We start from the raw sequence: 16,711 nt of genomic DNA, 5'->3' as shown, positions 1-16,711 counted from the left end.
GTAGTTCAATTAAATAAAGGCAGTGTTGTCTTTTGATAGAACTTAAATTAGGGGTGTCCAACCATTGCAACACTTGAAATTGAATTTTTCCATGTTTGTAGTACTGATGATTCAAATTAAGTAGTTGTCTCTAAGGATGGATTTTATCATCTATCAGTCATTGTGAAAGCAAATCTATAAGTAGTGAGCTGTATGGGCTACAGATACAGAAATTATCTAATATGTGATATATATGTTTTAATTAATATTTTTCTGTTTTAAAAATCACTATTTTGTGCACTATTTAAATATACATCTTTATTGGTTAATTATACAAATAACAGTTTTGAGAAAGCCTTAAAGCCTAAAATAAGAACTATTTTGTACAGTATATTTTAAGCCTAGAGTTATAATGGAGCGAAGTTTATCATGTCTGACAGGTTCTGGTATTGGTGGCTTGCAAGTAGAGTAGAAGTGACAACCACGAGTAAGTGCTGATACACTTTAGCTGCAGTTATAGTAAATGAGATATTTTCAGTAATGAGGCATTTACTAATGGACTAAGGAGAAGATACTGAAGCCATGAATGGAGCTTCTGTAGCTCTATTCATGTTCTTGTAAAGTGTCAGGACACGTTTGCATAAATACTAGGATGGGAAAGAATAACTGCTTCTATGCTGCTATACTCGCTACTCCAGTTTTATTGATATTCTTTCATGCTGCTTTTTTAAAAGCTGACTTTCAAAAGCTTCTATTAAATGTGTTGTTTTATGAAGTTCCATGGCTGATCAACAGGAGAGGTCAGAAAAGATGGCAGCTATATATCAGTTTCCTAAATCCTTGTGAAGCATTTTTAATAATCTACCTGTTAAAGTTAAGCCATTAAAATACCAAGTGGCCTTTGATAGGACCCAAGACTCATTTCCATTTGCTCACATTGCCATTGTGTTTAATGATCCAGTAGATAATGTAATAAAAAAAGAGATTATTTTCACTGTGTAAGTGTAGGGTTGCTACCTGAGAGTTCCTCTTTGCTGGCTCAGATAATAGTCAGTTGAGGATAAGCAAAAATAACACTTGAAATGGTTAAGATACAGTATATCAACAAGAAGATAATGCAGAGGGATTTCTGTGTCGCATATCAAGACAAGAAGGGTTTGTTGTGAAGGGGAAAAAGAAAGGTCAAAGACTGGATTTCAGGCCTGCACTATCAGCTAGTGGGTGATTAAGTGTCTGGGGCATAGTTTCAAAGGATGCACTTGTTTTGAAAAATCTTATTTTGTAACTTTTTTACTCTAAAACACATACATATGGTTACACAAATCAAGTGAATTGTGCAGTGCTGCTTTTAACTGGCATATTTCTACTGTTCCTGGATTTTAAGAAAATGGTTCTAAATTAATTTTTTAAATCATTTTTTAGCACTTTCACCTAATCTAGCACCTGTTCTCAGAAATTATTTTGACCCAAATGCAATAGTTTTAGATGATTTTAAAATTATCATAAATTATCATAATCATAAATTATCTCAAACTTAGGAATGGCCTGGAGCAGGCAGCTAGGAAGTGTAATGTTGGCACAAAGTGTTTGTGGATACGGAGGAAACTCTCGTAAGTGAGAATTTGACGTTACTTGTTCGTAGGGCCCTGGAGCGTTTCAGACGGTAGTAATTCTTCATCTGCTGAGAGACATCTTTTTTTCTCTGTACAGGGTGAATTGGTTTACAGTGAGCTTCATGCTCCTGTTGCAAGAAAGCTTTCAGCTTGATCAGCTGTCTCTGAACTGTACTATAGTTGCCAGTATAAAAATACCCTACCAGCATATTGTGTGCAGGCACTTCTGCTCTTATGCTGAATTTGCAATTTATTTGCTAGCCCACTCTTACCAAAAACTTCAAGAGAGCAGAAACTCCTCTAATGTCAGAGATTTTGATATTTTAGTCTGATATTTTTAGATATAGAGCTGATTTTTGTTAAAAAAAAATTGAGTATTTATTTAAGAGGGTTTTTTTTCTTTTCAAAATTTTCTGCATTTAAGCATAAATAATCCTTACTAGAGCTTTTTCCATTTCATTACCAGGTGGAGCTGAGTTGTCCAAAAGAGATGGCTTGGAAAGTGAACATGTACAGAGGATATTTAGCAATCTGCCATCCTGAAGAGCAGCAGCTTAACTTCATCGAGCGTCTGGTAGAGATGGCGAGCAGCTTAGCTATTCGGGAATGGCGAAGGCTTCCCCACGTGGTGTCGCATGTTCATACTCCCCTTCTCCAGGTAAGAACAAAAGCTTTTTATTATCGGTTATTTTCCAGTAGGAGCTTTTGGGATTTTTAACATTTATAAAATATGTTTTACTGCACAATACTGTTTGGTTTCTCTTAATTATATAAATATAATTATTTATATATTAATTATATATTATTATATATTATATAATATATATATAATTGCTATATATTATATATTATAATGTACATATAATATATATATTATATGTATATTATATATATTATTAATTTATATATTAATTATATATATGTGTATGTGTATATATACATATATATATACACACATATATATACACACACACATATATATATATTTTTTTTTGTTAAAAATTGCAGAATGTGCATTTTGATTGGGATTTCTTTTATACCTGTATCCATTCTGTTTGTGGCCTACAGAGGTAACTATATGTATTATTTAAATATATATATATAACCAAATGTTTGATTTGCCCTTCTCTAAGTACGATTTGACCCTGGTTGGGCCGTAAGTGCTTTCCTATGGCAGGCCAGCTGGGCTGGGCTGGTGCGAGCTCCTTCACGGGTGCTCAAGCTGGACTGGTAGAGCAGCCACGTGCGTGCCCTTATGGGTTCACTGTCTCGTTCTGGGAGCATATTTGCGCTAAACATAATGGTAGCAAGAAAGCTTTTATTGTAAATAAAATGCCCTGTTTGGTGCATACCTTATAGGATTGCTCTTAGGTTTATTTTTGTTTTTAGTTAGGCTTGGGAGTATGGCCGAAGTCATCAAGAACATTGGGGAAAGGAAGCAGGAAAGAGTCTAATCTTTTAAGTAGATGATATTTCTGATGGACAGGGATTTACTTCCACAAGTTCTGATTGTCGGGAAACATTTCTTAACTGCCATAAAGGAGACTGGATTGTATTAGATAAACTAATGTGTGTACCTTGAAGCTTCATGCTGTGGTCGTCAGTTTTATCAGTTGTCCTGGTAGGTTACTTGGATCAACATTACATTGTGTTCTTGCAGTGCTGTTGTAAAAAGAAGTGCCATGCCGAACCACAGTTTCAGAGACGGAGGGGTCTTGCAGGTTGGAAAAGAGGCATCTCTGCTTCCCCCATGTGATTTGACGCCAGCTACAGGAAGGAAAATCTCTTTGCTGTGCACGGGAAACCATATTTCAATAATGCTCCGTGCGCACGTGTGGGTGCACATCCGCCAAATGTAGCGGTGCTGGTTGGAAAGGTTACTGCTTCCAACTAATCGCCTCATTTTCATTGCGATAGGTAGTGGAGTGCTCATGTGAGTAGGTCAGCTGGAAAATTTGAGACAGGGTAACCTCCGTCAGAGGCCGTTTGCTGAACTGATAAGGGATGGACGGCTTGAATCGGAAGAGGATAGATCCCTCTGGCCTCACGGCTTTGGGATCTGCCAGAGATCTATGTGCCTTCTGGAGAAAAATGGGACTTGGCCTCGAGACGCGTCCAGAAGCTCCGAGGAGGCGTCCGTGTGCCCGCTGGCGTCGTTGCGTGGTGGCGGCCGGAGCAGGCAGTCAGGCTGGGGGAGGCTTGGGTTCGGCTCGTCACGCGGGACGTGACCTCGACTGAACGTGCTGCTGATCTGCCACCCTTTGGAGGGCTGGCTGTGCCCCGCTCTAGCTTCGCTGATAGCGGTGCGTTTGGCTCCAAGGGGAAGCTCGGGAGCATTTCCGCACGATACAGCCTGGGACTTGGATAACGGGGATGCATTGCTAGGTGGAGCAGCGCTCAGAAACCTTACGGTAGAAACGTGGGAGACCCTGCCTTTTCCAAGTTCTGGTCTGCCTAGCGGTTTCTGTGATGCCGTACGAGATGAGTGCTTCCAGCCGGTGTCGTGCACGGCGCCATTCGCAGGTGCCCGCATCCATGTGCCCTGCGGCGTCCTGCTGAAAGCCGGTGGCGAGGGCTCACGCCGCAGCCCGCACCTTTCCCGGGCTGCCAGGAGAGCCGCGGCGTCGGATGGAGCAAGGGAGCGGGAGCCGGCGGCTGCATGAGCAGCTCGGGTAGCAGCAGTGAGAGGGAGCGGCCTTTGCTTGAGCCGCTCGCTCGCAGCCGGCGGATTTCATGTCGGCATTAATTCCTTCCTGCTAAGTTTTCGGTTATGTTTTAAGTTTTTTCTTCCCAAAGATTGGCGGTATCTGCAGCGTCAAAGGATTAGCATTGCTGTATAAAGAATTTAAATGCTTTCAAATATCAATTAAGGCAATTTTTAAAAATAATCTTGTATGTATGTATATATCTCCCTTGAAGAAATGATAAAATAGGCAGTGAATGACAGAGGTACAAATGCAGCAGTGAATTTGCACTGCAGTAATTACTTTTTTTTTTTTTTTAATATCAGATAGCATGTGATTAAATACCTGTGAGAAAATTAAATTTATGTGATGAATGGGTGTAGGATGAAGGTTAAGCTATTGTGAGAGCTGATACTGAGATGATTGTAGGAAAATATTACCTTCCTTAATTTAGTTTGTTTCAAGAGATTTGACTCGGTAAATTTGGAGTGACTTTTTTTTCCTTTTTTTTTTTTTTAAAAAAAAAGAAAGAACTTATCTTATTTGCTTGATTAGCAGTGAATACAGCTGTTATCTACCGAGAGGTAGCTCAGAGAATACTGTGTCGGTTTTATTGTACTACAGGTAATTAAATTCCCTGAAAGTTTGTGGGCCTTTTCTTCAGGTTGTTGAAGTTTAATGCAGTGTCGGTAGTAAGTTAGAGGCTGCTGCCATCTTCCGTTTGTTCCTTTCAGTAATTTGGGAATATTGTGAGTCTGTGAAAAGCCATTCTCAAACCACGTGAATTCCCAAATCTCAGGCCATTGCAGCATGCCTTAAGGTAACAGTGTCAGGAAGGCATCAGGTGGTATTTCGGTATGCTTAGATTTCTGTTGAGAAGGACCCGGGAATTTATGCTATTAAAAGTTTTGTTTTAATCAAGGGAATATTTAAAACCAGTATTTCTACCTCAGCCTGCTACTTCAGCAGATTGTGTGCGCCCTCACTTGTGCTTTTCTGTGATTGGGGTTGATATAGTAAATTCAAACTGTGGGCTAGGATTTAATTCTAACCTAAATGCTTACATTTCTAGGCAGTAATAACAATGTAATGCTATTTTTTTTTATCCTGTGTTTTGAGATCTTTCCTGTGACTGTGGCATTGTAATATCCAGCAAAGCGTGCGGGGCTCTCATCGGTTTTATTTAGATGTGGGAGGAAAGGGGGTTGGGGGAAGAGCGAGTGCAAATTCAAACAAACTGTTTTGTTTGGTGTGTGTGTGTGGGGGGGGGGGGGAAAGCTGCCTATAAATATGACACTGCCATTTGTGAAATAATTTGTGAAAGCATGTGCAGTTCAAAATAGAAGAGAGTATGCGGGAATTCTTACCTTCATTCTATCAAGGAAAGACATGTCATAGTTGGCTAAAGTTAAAACTTTCAGTCAAATGCATGGTATTATGGGAAGAAGACATTAACTATGGATCAGGAATGTTTGTTCACAACTGGGTAATGTTAGCGTGTTAAGTTGGCTCAGAAAGCGGTGTGCATGGAGTAATGGCTTGATACTACTTCTGCCTCCCTGGAGAGGACGCCTGAAGTTACACAGTGACCTTTGCAAGTAGATAGGAAGGTGCTTTATGGCCTTGATATTTTTATTTTTATTTTTATTTTTAAAGACTGGCCACTGTTGATAGAAATCCTATGCGGGTGGCTCCATGGCTGAATTTCACATTTCATGACTGAATTGTTGAATCAATCTCATGGAGTTTTTTTGCTGTTTTTGCTTAATGATTAAACTGGTTTATGATGATTTAAAGGTGAAGTTGTTAGTTGAGATCTTTTTCCAGCAATGAAATCAGCCAGCAGATTGTACTGTCCTTTATGATGATTTATATTGTTTAATGTCTTCTAGGCAGCACAACAAATAATTGAACTTCAAGAAGCAGCCCAAATAAATGCAGGATTACAGCCAACTAATCTAGGGAGGAACAACAGCCTCCATGATATGAAGACTGTCGTAAAGACTTGGAGGAACAGGTTACCTATTGTGTCAGATGACTTATCCCATTGGAGCAGCATTTTCATGTGGAGACAACATCATTACCAGGGTAAAACTGCCTGGTCCAGCATGCATTCATCATGTAATTTTCCAGACAACACATTGTTTGAAATAAGTTCTTTGTATTCTTTTTATTTAACCGTGCAAGATTTCTGTTGATTTTCAACAAGTGATTGTTTTTGTTGAATTTCCATTTATATGTTCCATTTTCTTCAATCATCACTTCATGTGTGTTTATTGTTATGTCAGATTTTGCTGCATATACAGTTTCATTTATAATGACAAATGTTTCATGTTTCGTCTCTAGCCATTGTAACTGCGTATGAGAATAGCTCTCAGCACGATCCTAGTTCCAATAATGCTATGTTGGGAGTTCATGCTTCTGCATCAGCAATTATCCAGTATGGAAAGATAGCGCGAAAGCAAGGGCTGGTCAACGTAGCTCTGGATATCCTGAGCCGCATTCACACCATTCCCACTGTGCCCATTGTGGACTGCTTTCAGAAGATCCGCCAGCAAGTTAAATGTTACCTTCAACTGGCAGGAGTCATGGGCAAAAATGAATGTATGCAGGTACGTTAGCTTTATCTCTGAAAATGTTGTAACTCGGGGGGGTTTCCAGGACCACCATGTGCAGCTTGCAGTGATTTGAATAGGTGACCCATATACAGAACAGGGTCTGAATCTGGTTGGTCATGTTAGGGGTAAATGCATAAAGTTGTCTTAAAGACTGTTAGAGTTAAAAGCAAACAGTCACTGTCCTCTTTGAACTGAATACTGTGATTATTTTAAAAATTATCCAAATAAGAGTAAAGGAGAAACAGACTTTTAAAATCTTTTAAGAGGTAAATGGAACAGAATTCCTAAGTGTGATTTGCAAAAGAAACCATACTATCACAGGACTAAGTGAAGATCTAAATAAAGGTTTTGAGTGACTTGCACTGTATGGGTGATGAATACTGGCATACTGAAGTGAAGCTGAGTGACTTAAATGGGTAGGAAAAAAGAACTGTGACTAAGCAAAAAACCCTGACACAAGGTCAGCCAACTTTGAGGTAGAAATGATAATCTACCATCTGGTGAGCTTTGGCTATAATGTCTAGTAGTTTTGCATAGGCCAATGGGAACTTAAGGTTGGTTTCAGTCCACATTTTTTTTAAAGGATAATTAAACAGAAAATAAGTTAAAAACAGTAAAAATTCATGCTGTTTAAATTTCAGGGGGATAGTTTGGCTGGTTTTTATGGCACTTTCATTTTGATAGAAAGTTCCATTTTAGAAGGCTTTTTTTCATTAAGGCTTATTTAACAGGGTCTTGAAGTTATTGAATCAACTAATCTGAAGTACTTCACCAAGGAGATGACTGCTGAGTTCTATGCATTGAAGGGAATGTTCTTGGCACAGATTAACAAGTAAGTGTGTTGGCTGGAAGAGGCACTAGCACACATTTAAGAAAAATGCAGCTGACATACTTTAACACAATATTTAAGCAAGAAAGTTGCTCCATATGTTTATACAGACTAAAATTGGCACAACTGTTGAAGAAAGTAAAAGTACAGATGACACTTGGCTGCTGTGCAGTTTAAAGATGTAATGACTGGTAATATTTCTAAGTATTATAGGAAGACTAGCTAAAGCAAACATTGCATCAGCTTTTCTTTCTTTTTTTTTTTTTTTAATGTTTTGTTTTGGGAGAAGAGTGTGGGGTGAAGGGAAGGAGCAGGGAGAAAGGATCTCCCCAAAGCTTAACAGCTTAATATACTTTTTCCCTGATTCCGTGAGTGCTTTGTTACTCAAACTGATGAAGACTTGAGTAATTTCTTAGTGTAGCTGACAAAAGGAGGTGGCTTTAACTGTGTTCTCAATGTAAACAACATATACAAAACTAAGGAAAAAATTCTGTTCAGTCTTTAAGCTTAGAGCTGTCTAAACAAAACAAGCGTACCTCTGTCTTTGTTTCTGTTTCTTTGTATATTGTATATGTCCCTCTTGTAAGCTATAACTCTTCAAGGCATAAGGTGGTGATGTGGCATAATTCAGAGTGCTTAGACAAATCTGCTGTATCATCCAATATGGAAATGTGACACAAACTGATTTCAGATAATTGGATTGGAAAGATTGATGTGGTGTGTGTTGGAGACATCTTGCATTACAGCAATTAAAAAACACCTAAGTGCAAACATTGCTTTTACACAACTACCTTTCTAATGTTTTGCTTTATGCTGACAAGCATCTTATTACTTTGAGGAAGATCTCTCTTTAATCCAATAAACAAATATCTCAGTAGTCAGATTTTGCCTGGTAATACCTTAAAACCCCGTCAGATTTCAGTGGCTTTTTGTATGCCTGATTTTTAATAGCAGTATTACTACATGCAACATATGGGTGGAATCACTCCTTTACCACTCACATGGTAGACACTGAATGAAATCCATCAGCTTTTAAGCTGTACACTTCAGCTCCACATAGCAATTTAAGTCAGGAAGTGATGAATATCTTCTTCTGTGGATACAAGAGAGAATTTTAAATAGGCAGAATGTAATTACTTTGATGAAAAGTGCAATGGGCTCTTTTATGACGACAAATGAGCTTAGTTGTAGTTGAGGTGTAAAGAGAAGAAAGTCTACTCTTTCCTCCTCCCCGCTTTTTTTTTTTTTTTTTTTAAGTGCAGGCAGAAAAAGTAAATAGCTAAAACTGTCTGTTCATTTTTTCAGGATAGGGTGGGTAATGGGTTTTATTTAAAACACAGTTATGATTTATTTACAGTTTCTTAACCTTGCCAAAAATAAATACAGGCATTCTTTAACACTGCAGTTGCATATGGTTAGGAAGAACAGCCAAGGGTCTAAGTGCAGCCCTTGGGCATGTGCTCCCCCGTGTTCCAGCCAAACCAGGAGTTAAAGGTCACCTGCGGCATTGCAGCTCCCCGAGCTGCCCCTTCTCTGAGCAAGGTGATAGAAACCATATTAAAAAAGTCATCTCAAGTGTCAGGAATGATAGGTAGTAGAGAGGGAGAAAAGAAAATCTGGTGGAAAATCCTGTTGTTGTAAAAGGGAAGTAGTGATAGCAAGTCATTTATCAGGCTGCTCCTGCAGTAGTGTGCTTCAGGACCTCAAAGGAAGGTGCAGAAAGCCACCGAAAGAAAGTAAAGTACTTGTGGAACCTAGAAACTAATCTGCACTTTGACAGGTCAAGTCACTTTCCTTTTTATCATTTTAACCCAATAGGTAGTCATTTTAATTTGTTTGTCACTGCAGGCTATGATCCTCCAAGCTAATAATATTTTTATATTTTTAAGAATGAGACAGACAAGCCTTGCTTACTCTTGTGCTGTTTATCTAAATGCTTATTCTGTAAGAGAAAAGTGGAGCATTTCTGTATTAAAGGATCCCAGAATGCTTTAAAAGCTCCTTCAATTCAGTAATGCATATGTGAGTTTTCTCATCCTTTTATTTTTGTGCCTGAAATGTTAATGCATATTCCATGGGATTATATGGATTCAAGGGCTGTATTTACATTGGGATGTATTTACATTGGGATGAATCATGCTAAACCTTAAACTAGGAGCTTTTGAGGAAGCCTAGAGAAGACTTTAGAATTATCAAACTAATAATCTTTTGGTTACCAAAACAGATTTTTCTGAATCCAAGAGCTGTGTGATTAGCCTTCACATTCCTTCAGTTTTTGCTGTTGAAAGATAAACATTTTAGATCAGAAACTGACCTTTTCTAGATAACTTTGATTGTAAATTTTTCATGACTGGTGTGGGTAAACAGTTAAGTAAGATGTAGTCCACCAAAGAATAGCTAATATGACATCTTCCCAATTTTGCCTTTTTCTCACCTCCAGTTTTACTCAAGTATTTTTAATGCATTTGCTTTTGCTGCTCTTGTGTTATCATTTATTCTTCTTTCTCTCCCAGTATCTTATTCTCTTGTTTGGGTTGCAATTGCAATGCAGTCCTAGGCAGTTGATGCTGCTGATGCTGATACACAGCAAAATCGGTCAGTGCCAGGATATGGAAAAGGGCCCTATTATAGCTGACGGGTTTTTTTGGTGGGGGAAATGTTGCTTATTAATTCCAAAGTGTTGTTATTTCTCTTTGACCTATGTAACTGAAACAGACTTAGGTTGAGTCAGTTATAGTAATTCAGATAATAGATATAAGCTGTAATATAGCTGCTATTAAATGAAAGAACTTCTCAGGTGAATGAAAGGGAAAAGCAACATTTTTTTGATACTCCAACACTGTCTGCGTTCTTTCCTGTAGTGACTAATTCAAGCATGCAGGATATTATTACAATATGACTTAGTCTGGGGTATACTAGATGCTCATGGGATCAAGGAATAAGAGGATAAGTGGCAGGATAAGATTCATTACTAAGCTTGGATATCATATCTATTCTTGATTGGTAGGAGCTGAGCACTTCAAACTATATTTATTTTTTATCATTTCTAAACAATGGAAGTTTTTTAGTTTTTTAGGGTGTATCTGGATATCTTAAACATTTATGTAATTGTTCCCATTATGAAACATTTACTTTCATAGGTTCTGAATGTTAAGGAGAGCTAAGAGAAAGCAGTCATAAGAGCTTGCTAGAGAACTTAGTGGAAAGATGTCATTCAGTATTAAAAAAGTGGTTGAGTTACCCTATTAGATTTCTGCCTCTTAGATAATGTAATAATTTTGTATTGATACAAAGCGAATATTCATACTTGTCACAATGCAGGTCTGAAGAAGCAAACAAAGCTTTTTCTGCAGCTGTGCAGATGCATGATGTGCTAGTGAAAGCGTGGGCCATGTGGGGCGATTACTTGGAGAATATCTTTGTGAAAGAACGTCAGCTCCACCTGGGTGTGTCTGCTATCACTTGCTACCTGCATGCATGCCGTCATCAGAACGAGAGCAAATCAAGAAAATACTTAGCAAAGGTAAGATCTAGATGTTAAAAAAAAAAAAAATGGAGCTCCACCTCTTCATAAGAGACTGGAATTATGTTGATATGCCCCAAACTGTGCAATTAGAGGAGGCTCAGTTACTGCCTGAAAGCTTTAATTTAGGCTGACAGTTTACAGATGCTTACCGTAGAGGATCATTACATGTATCATGGATTTTTCTGCTTCATCAGGATATCTGGTTTTTTAAATGTGGATCCTTTTTCTCTGTGGGAGAAAGGGAGAAAATTCATCATGTTCAGCATTTCTACTATATGATGCAGTGAGAAATCTGAAAAAAGCATGGTATGGTGCTTTCAAAAGTGTCATGAGTTGGTGTCTGTTTATCACTGGAATGGATGATCATATTAACTTTTACTTCAATACTGCATTTTACTCAAAACAGGCTTTTTCTGTAAGTTTTTACTCTATTTCCACAAAATTTCACTGAAAGTTCTTTCTGTTATATGTGTCTCAGTCTGGCTGTATTTAATATCCCTCATGAAGAAAATTTTAAAACTGTTAACGGACTGGAAGTCATTCTGTTTTGAACATGAAACAAACAGAGAAAATATTTTTAGTGCCTACTTAGCACTCTGAAGTTTATTATTCTCCTTATCTGGTTACATAATTGTAAGTGATTTTTAACTTCATATAAACCTTCTGGTGTTCTTTACTTTTGCTTTTTAATTTAGTCAAATATTTAGCAAAGTCAAAACCACAGAATTAACAGCACTCTCTTGTTCTATTTTTGCATTTCAGCTCTGTATAGACACCTTTTCCAGCTACTTACCTGGGGTCGGCTTAAAGAGGTGTCCTTTCTGTCTCCATCAGTGATAGGAACCATGGATTGCTACAGCTGCAATGTCAGCTGTAATTAATTTAATCTTTATTCTCCCAAGCAATCTTCTGACAAAATGAATGCTTAATTTTCTGAAATTTCCTGTACTATTTTTATTTTTAGTACATTAGACAAGCACAGTTACTACCTTTGTGTCCTCCTGTTAACTATTAGTGTTGTGTTGTCAAATCTCCAAGTTTTACTTCAGTTATTTTTGGGTGCTTAAGCCAAATAGTCAGTGCGTAATATGTTTGAATTTAAATTCACATGTGAAAAAGTTTCATTAGGCTTGCACAGTTAAAATAATAATAATAAAAAACAAACAAATATTCAAGTTTTTGCATCAGAGTTAATTTACCTGAAAAGTTCGTGTTCTATATACATTCTTTGTTTTCCAAAAAACCAAAGAATTTGTGGAATGCAGTCAACTTCACTGGCTTTTTTTCTTTCTTGTTTCTTAGCTTTGCAGTACGCTTGCATATATTTTTAATATCCTTTAACATCCTTTCTAGGAGAAAAAATGACATTGGCAAGGTATAATGAGTGCAACTTCTTGTGTCCAAGTAAGCTTTGACACTTGCAAGGATTCCAGATAAAACAGTATCATATTAATAAAATGTCATTTTTTTTTTCCTGCATAATCCAAATGACACATTCTGAATTTGTTTAAGCCCTGAGATGTCCTCTTGAAACTGTTTTTTAGGTTCTTTGGCTCCTGAGCTTCGATGATGATAAGAACACATTAGCAGATGCAGTAGACAAGTACTGTATCGGTGTCCCGCCTATTCAGTGGCTGGCCTGGATTCCCCAGCTGTTGACGTGCCTGGTTGGCTCTGAGGGCAAACTCCTGCTCAACCTCATTAGTCAGGTAGGTACAAAAGATCATTACTAGTTCTTTGTTCTCAAGGTGAGATATAAATATTTTTAAAAGTGAATTAAGAGAATGCCAAGCTTTAAAAATGCTATTATTTGTAATGGTTGTTGAATGAACAAATGTATGTGTTGTTTTCTCTCTGTAAGCAGAATGTTGTTACTTTCAAAGTGAGTGTTACTTAATGAGATTAAATCCGGTGAAACTGTATGCCATATCTGTGTGAAACGTTATAGCTTTCCGTCTGAAATTTTTTTACGATATGTTGTGAACATTATGGTACACATATGCATTTGAAAATGTATAGTTAAATGCTTGTAATGTAAGAGCAGGAATAAAGAATTTTTTGCTTTAGTGATTAGATGGAGAAACTGTTTTGTTAGCGCTTTGTTTTTTATTAGACGTGATTTTAAAAAAGCGTGTTCCGGCTGTCACCATCGGGAAGCTTTACGGAGGCTCCGTACACTTCCATGCTGAGTGTAATGTGTCAAGCGAGTAGAAGAATAAGGATAAGGTTTAGGGAGTTAGATGAAGAATCTGGCTTCCTGGATTTGTACCTCCATACTGACAGATGAGCTTTGATTAATCTTGCTTTCGGTTTTAAGATTTTACTGCCTTCTCCTGTCTGCTCTGAAGCAGAGTCAGCGGAACAGAAAGAAAGTGTACCTGTATTTCAGTATAAAGTTGCTAGTTAGGACTTGCCTAGACTGATGGAAAATCTGCGACGTTTTTCTGTTGATTTGTTTTCTAGGTAGTTTTGTTATTGCTTGGTGTGAACAGGGCTCAACATCATGTTTTTAGAGATGTTACCTGTTCACTGACTAGCTTAAGCTCCATTTTAGCTTGCACAAACCCTGGAAGCATTTTGATATGATTGTTCACTCAGGTTAGTCTAAAACAATTGTGAAGTCCTACTAACATGCAGGTGAGCACATGAAGCTCTCCTGTTAACGCACAGGTGAACATACGAAATTCTCCCGACAGCCTTTAACCTAGGCTGCTTCTGTCTACAGCGCTCCACAGTTCCTGGAAACTGGCAAAGGAAAACTGTTGTTCTGGATTTCTCACCCAGTATTATTCTTTCCCTTCCTCCACCCTGGATGGATTTTTGAGATGTCCAGCTCCCTTCATACTTCTCCCTTACCCATACTCTGTTTCAGAGCTCTGGGAAGAGAATGTGTATTCTCATAGAGAGAGAATATGCCCTTGTGTGCTTGCATGTGCATTGCTGCTGCTGCACACAATATATATATGTGTGTGTGTATATGTATGTATATATATTTTCTCTTTACCCCTCTCTCTGTAAAATCAAAGTGAAATTTTGAAGAGGCCATGCACCCAAGCAGCTTGAGAAAGCAAAGTAATTAAAGCAAGACATCTGATTGATATAACTTGGTATCGTCTTGCGACACCAGTGTGCTCAAATGTTTCCTGACAGCAGACAGATAAAACCTATTTCAGTGAGTTGTAGAGGCTTCTTATTTGATAAGCTCTTCTGTGTAAAATTTTCATAAGTGAGTCCTACTGTAGGTTGATCTGAGGCTATAAATATTGCAGATAGTTTTGATAATCTTGCCTTTAATCTTTGGGTTCATAGAAGGAATATACAATTAAAAAAACAGGTTTTGTGTTTTACTGGTGTGAAACTGTTTTACTGATTTGAAACCATAAATTTGCAGAAGTAGTAGAACCTGGCCTTTACAATTCTCTTTAATTTATTCTTGATTGACAGCATGAACCATAATATGTCATATTAGTAGTCTGTCATCAGTATCATATTACTGAACAATGAATTGCCATTACAAAATTTCTACCGTTTACCATACGCATTTGGATGTATGAACAATACATGATTTAATAAAATTGTGGCTAGAGAAGCCTCTTATCATGTCTTGAGATGTGCTCTTATCATCAGTAGTACTTAGATACATTGTTTTTTTTCCTTTAATAGATACTGAGATTTGTAGAGTTTTAAAGGGAATGCTGAGGGTTTAGTTTTTTTCTTTTTTAATGGAAGCTTTTTTTTGTTAAATTGGTATCCCCTTACATTAACTGCTGCAATTAGGTGGAATATAGTTGCTCTCTAATGTGCCTGCTTATCCTGTAGTATTGGGCGCTGGGAATTGTGGCCTAATTTAAACACAAGACAGTGTCATTATATCTGTTTTTCTTCTGTTATGTGTGTGAGTAAGATCTTTGAGCTGGCCTGGGTACTCTAGCATTATGTTGTTTCCAGATTTATTAGGCAATATGATATGAAAGCCCTAATTAGGTGTGCCTTAACTGTGTGTGGAGAGAGTCACCATTTAATCCTCTTTGGGTTTCTGTTCCTGAAACGGTCTTTAATTTCCTAGTTTTCCATATTATTTAAAACAAGCAAATAATTATTTCTGATGCACTCATTTACAAGGAGAACCTGTACTTGTTGACTTGATCTATAGTCCATTTTTGTTAACTAAGAAAATAGCAAATGTATGTATATCTTTAAATAGGTGGGAAGAGTATATCCCCAAGCTGTCTACTTCCCTATCAGGACCCTTTATTTGACCTTGAAGATAGAGCAACGAGAGCGCTACAAAAGCGGTGAGCTTGATAACAATAACATTGTTTGGTCTCTTTTGGAGTTCCCATTTTGTAGCTTGGTCACTACTGTGTGTTCTCCCTGACTTTACTGGGGAAATAGCCTTGATGAAGTTGATATGTTTTGTAGAGAATCTAAGGAAAAAATTCTTGATAAACTTTGTTTGGGTTCTTTTTGTTTCTGTGAAGTTAAGTCTACAGATGGCTTGGGCTGTCTTGAAATTTCTTGAATAAAATATTCACCAAGAAGAGTTCCATCTGCTTCAGTCTCGTGTCACGTTAATTATTGAGAATCACACATTCTTTACTTTTTCTACCTGTAGAGGCAGAAAATTGTTAGATTATAAATACAGAAGAGAGTCATTGTTTTCTATGTAAGCTGTTCTTGTCTAATTTTGTTCAGAAACATGAACCACGTGGCATTCTGTTTCCTTTTGAATGAGTCAAACATCAAAAATAATTTAACCAAAGACTAGTTCATGTAGCTCAAGTGAGATAAACTGCTTTCTGTGAATAATCTGTACTTTAACATTTCCAAAATTACTTTTTATGGGGAACTTTCAAGTAAAATGAGCATCTAAGTTAACACAAAATAAAAGCAATTTCTGTTTTGAGCAAAGGTATGGGAAGTGGGGAGAACGTTTTGAGGGATTTGCGCACCACTTTTTCAAGAATAAATCCTATTCAGAATCACTATGTCAAGCAATTCCACAAATTTACTTGTTCTTTTGTCGCATATAATCTCTTAGGAATCCCAGGAAAGAGACTTGAAAAACTTTCCTTTCTCTTCTGTGTTCATTGTTACAAAGTGCATTGTTTAGTTAATTGCCCGTTTCACTTGTGAATCGGTCCATTAAATTTCTGCATAAAAATTTAAATGGCACTATTTAAAGAATGTCTTTTTTTTTTTGGGTGCCCCTTTAGAGTAGGAAGAGATGCTGACATACTGTAAGACTAAAACAAGATATTTTCATTAAAAATGTTTTCTTTTTGATTCCTTCGCTACATTCATATCCAGCAACAGAGCTGTTCTGTGCCAAATTCTTCAGATTGCCAGATGTACAGTGATAGCTGATAAAATATTTTTCTCTTGATTGTGCCACAGACTATTGCTGTGTTGGTGGGTTAAATGAGGTCTCTGATCATTGAAATCTGATGTTGTTTGAAGTA

The 16,711-nt window shown here is 37.4% G+C and overlaps 1 protein-coding gene across 5 annotated transcripts in view; it reads left to right on the top strand.

Annotated features, from left to right (window-relative positions):
- Positions 1–16,711, top strand: part of TRRAP (transformation/transcription domain associated protein) — a 102,337-nt gene that overhangs the window by 65,776 nt on the left and 19,850 nt on the right. For 3 of the 5 annotated variants that reach the window (XM_064520232.1, XM_064520231.1, XM_064520236.1), the window contains 7 exons: positions 2,059–2,250; positions 6,169–6,397; positions 6,623–6,888; positions 7,626–7,726; positions 11,045–11,246; positions 12,794–12,958; positions 15,454–15,544. In XM_064520232.1, the coding sequence (XP_064376302.1) occupies positions 2,059–2,250; positions 6,169–6,397; positions 6,623–6,888; positions 7,626–7,726; positions 11,045–11,246; positions 12,794–12,958; positions 15,454–15,544 (1,246 nt within the window). The remainder of the gene's footprint in view (positions 1–2,058; positions 2,251–6,168; positions 6,398–6,622; positions 6,889–7,625; positions 7,727–11,044; positions 11,247–12,793; positions 12,959–15,453; positions 15,545–16,711) is intronic. The other 2 variants (XM_064520235.1, XM_064520233.1) reach the window with 1 other exon arrangement.

Source organism: Dromaius novaehollandiae, chromosome 14 (assembly GCF_036370855.1).
Source record: "Dromaius novaehollandiae isolate bDroNov1 chromosome 14, bDroNov1.hap1, whole genome shotgun sequence".
NCBI lineage: Eukaryota > Metazoa > Chordata > Aves > Casuariiformes > Dromaiidae > Dromaius > Dromaius novaehollandiae.
This window is presented reverse-complemented; position numbering and strand designations above follow the sequence as displayed.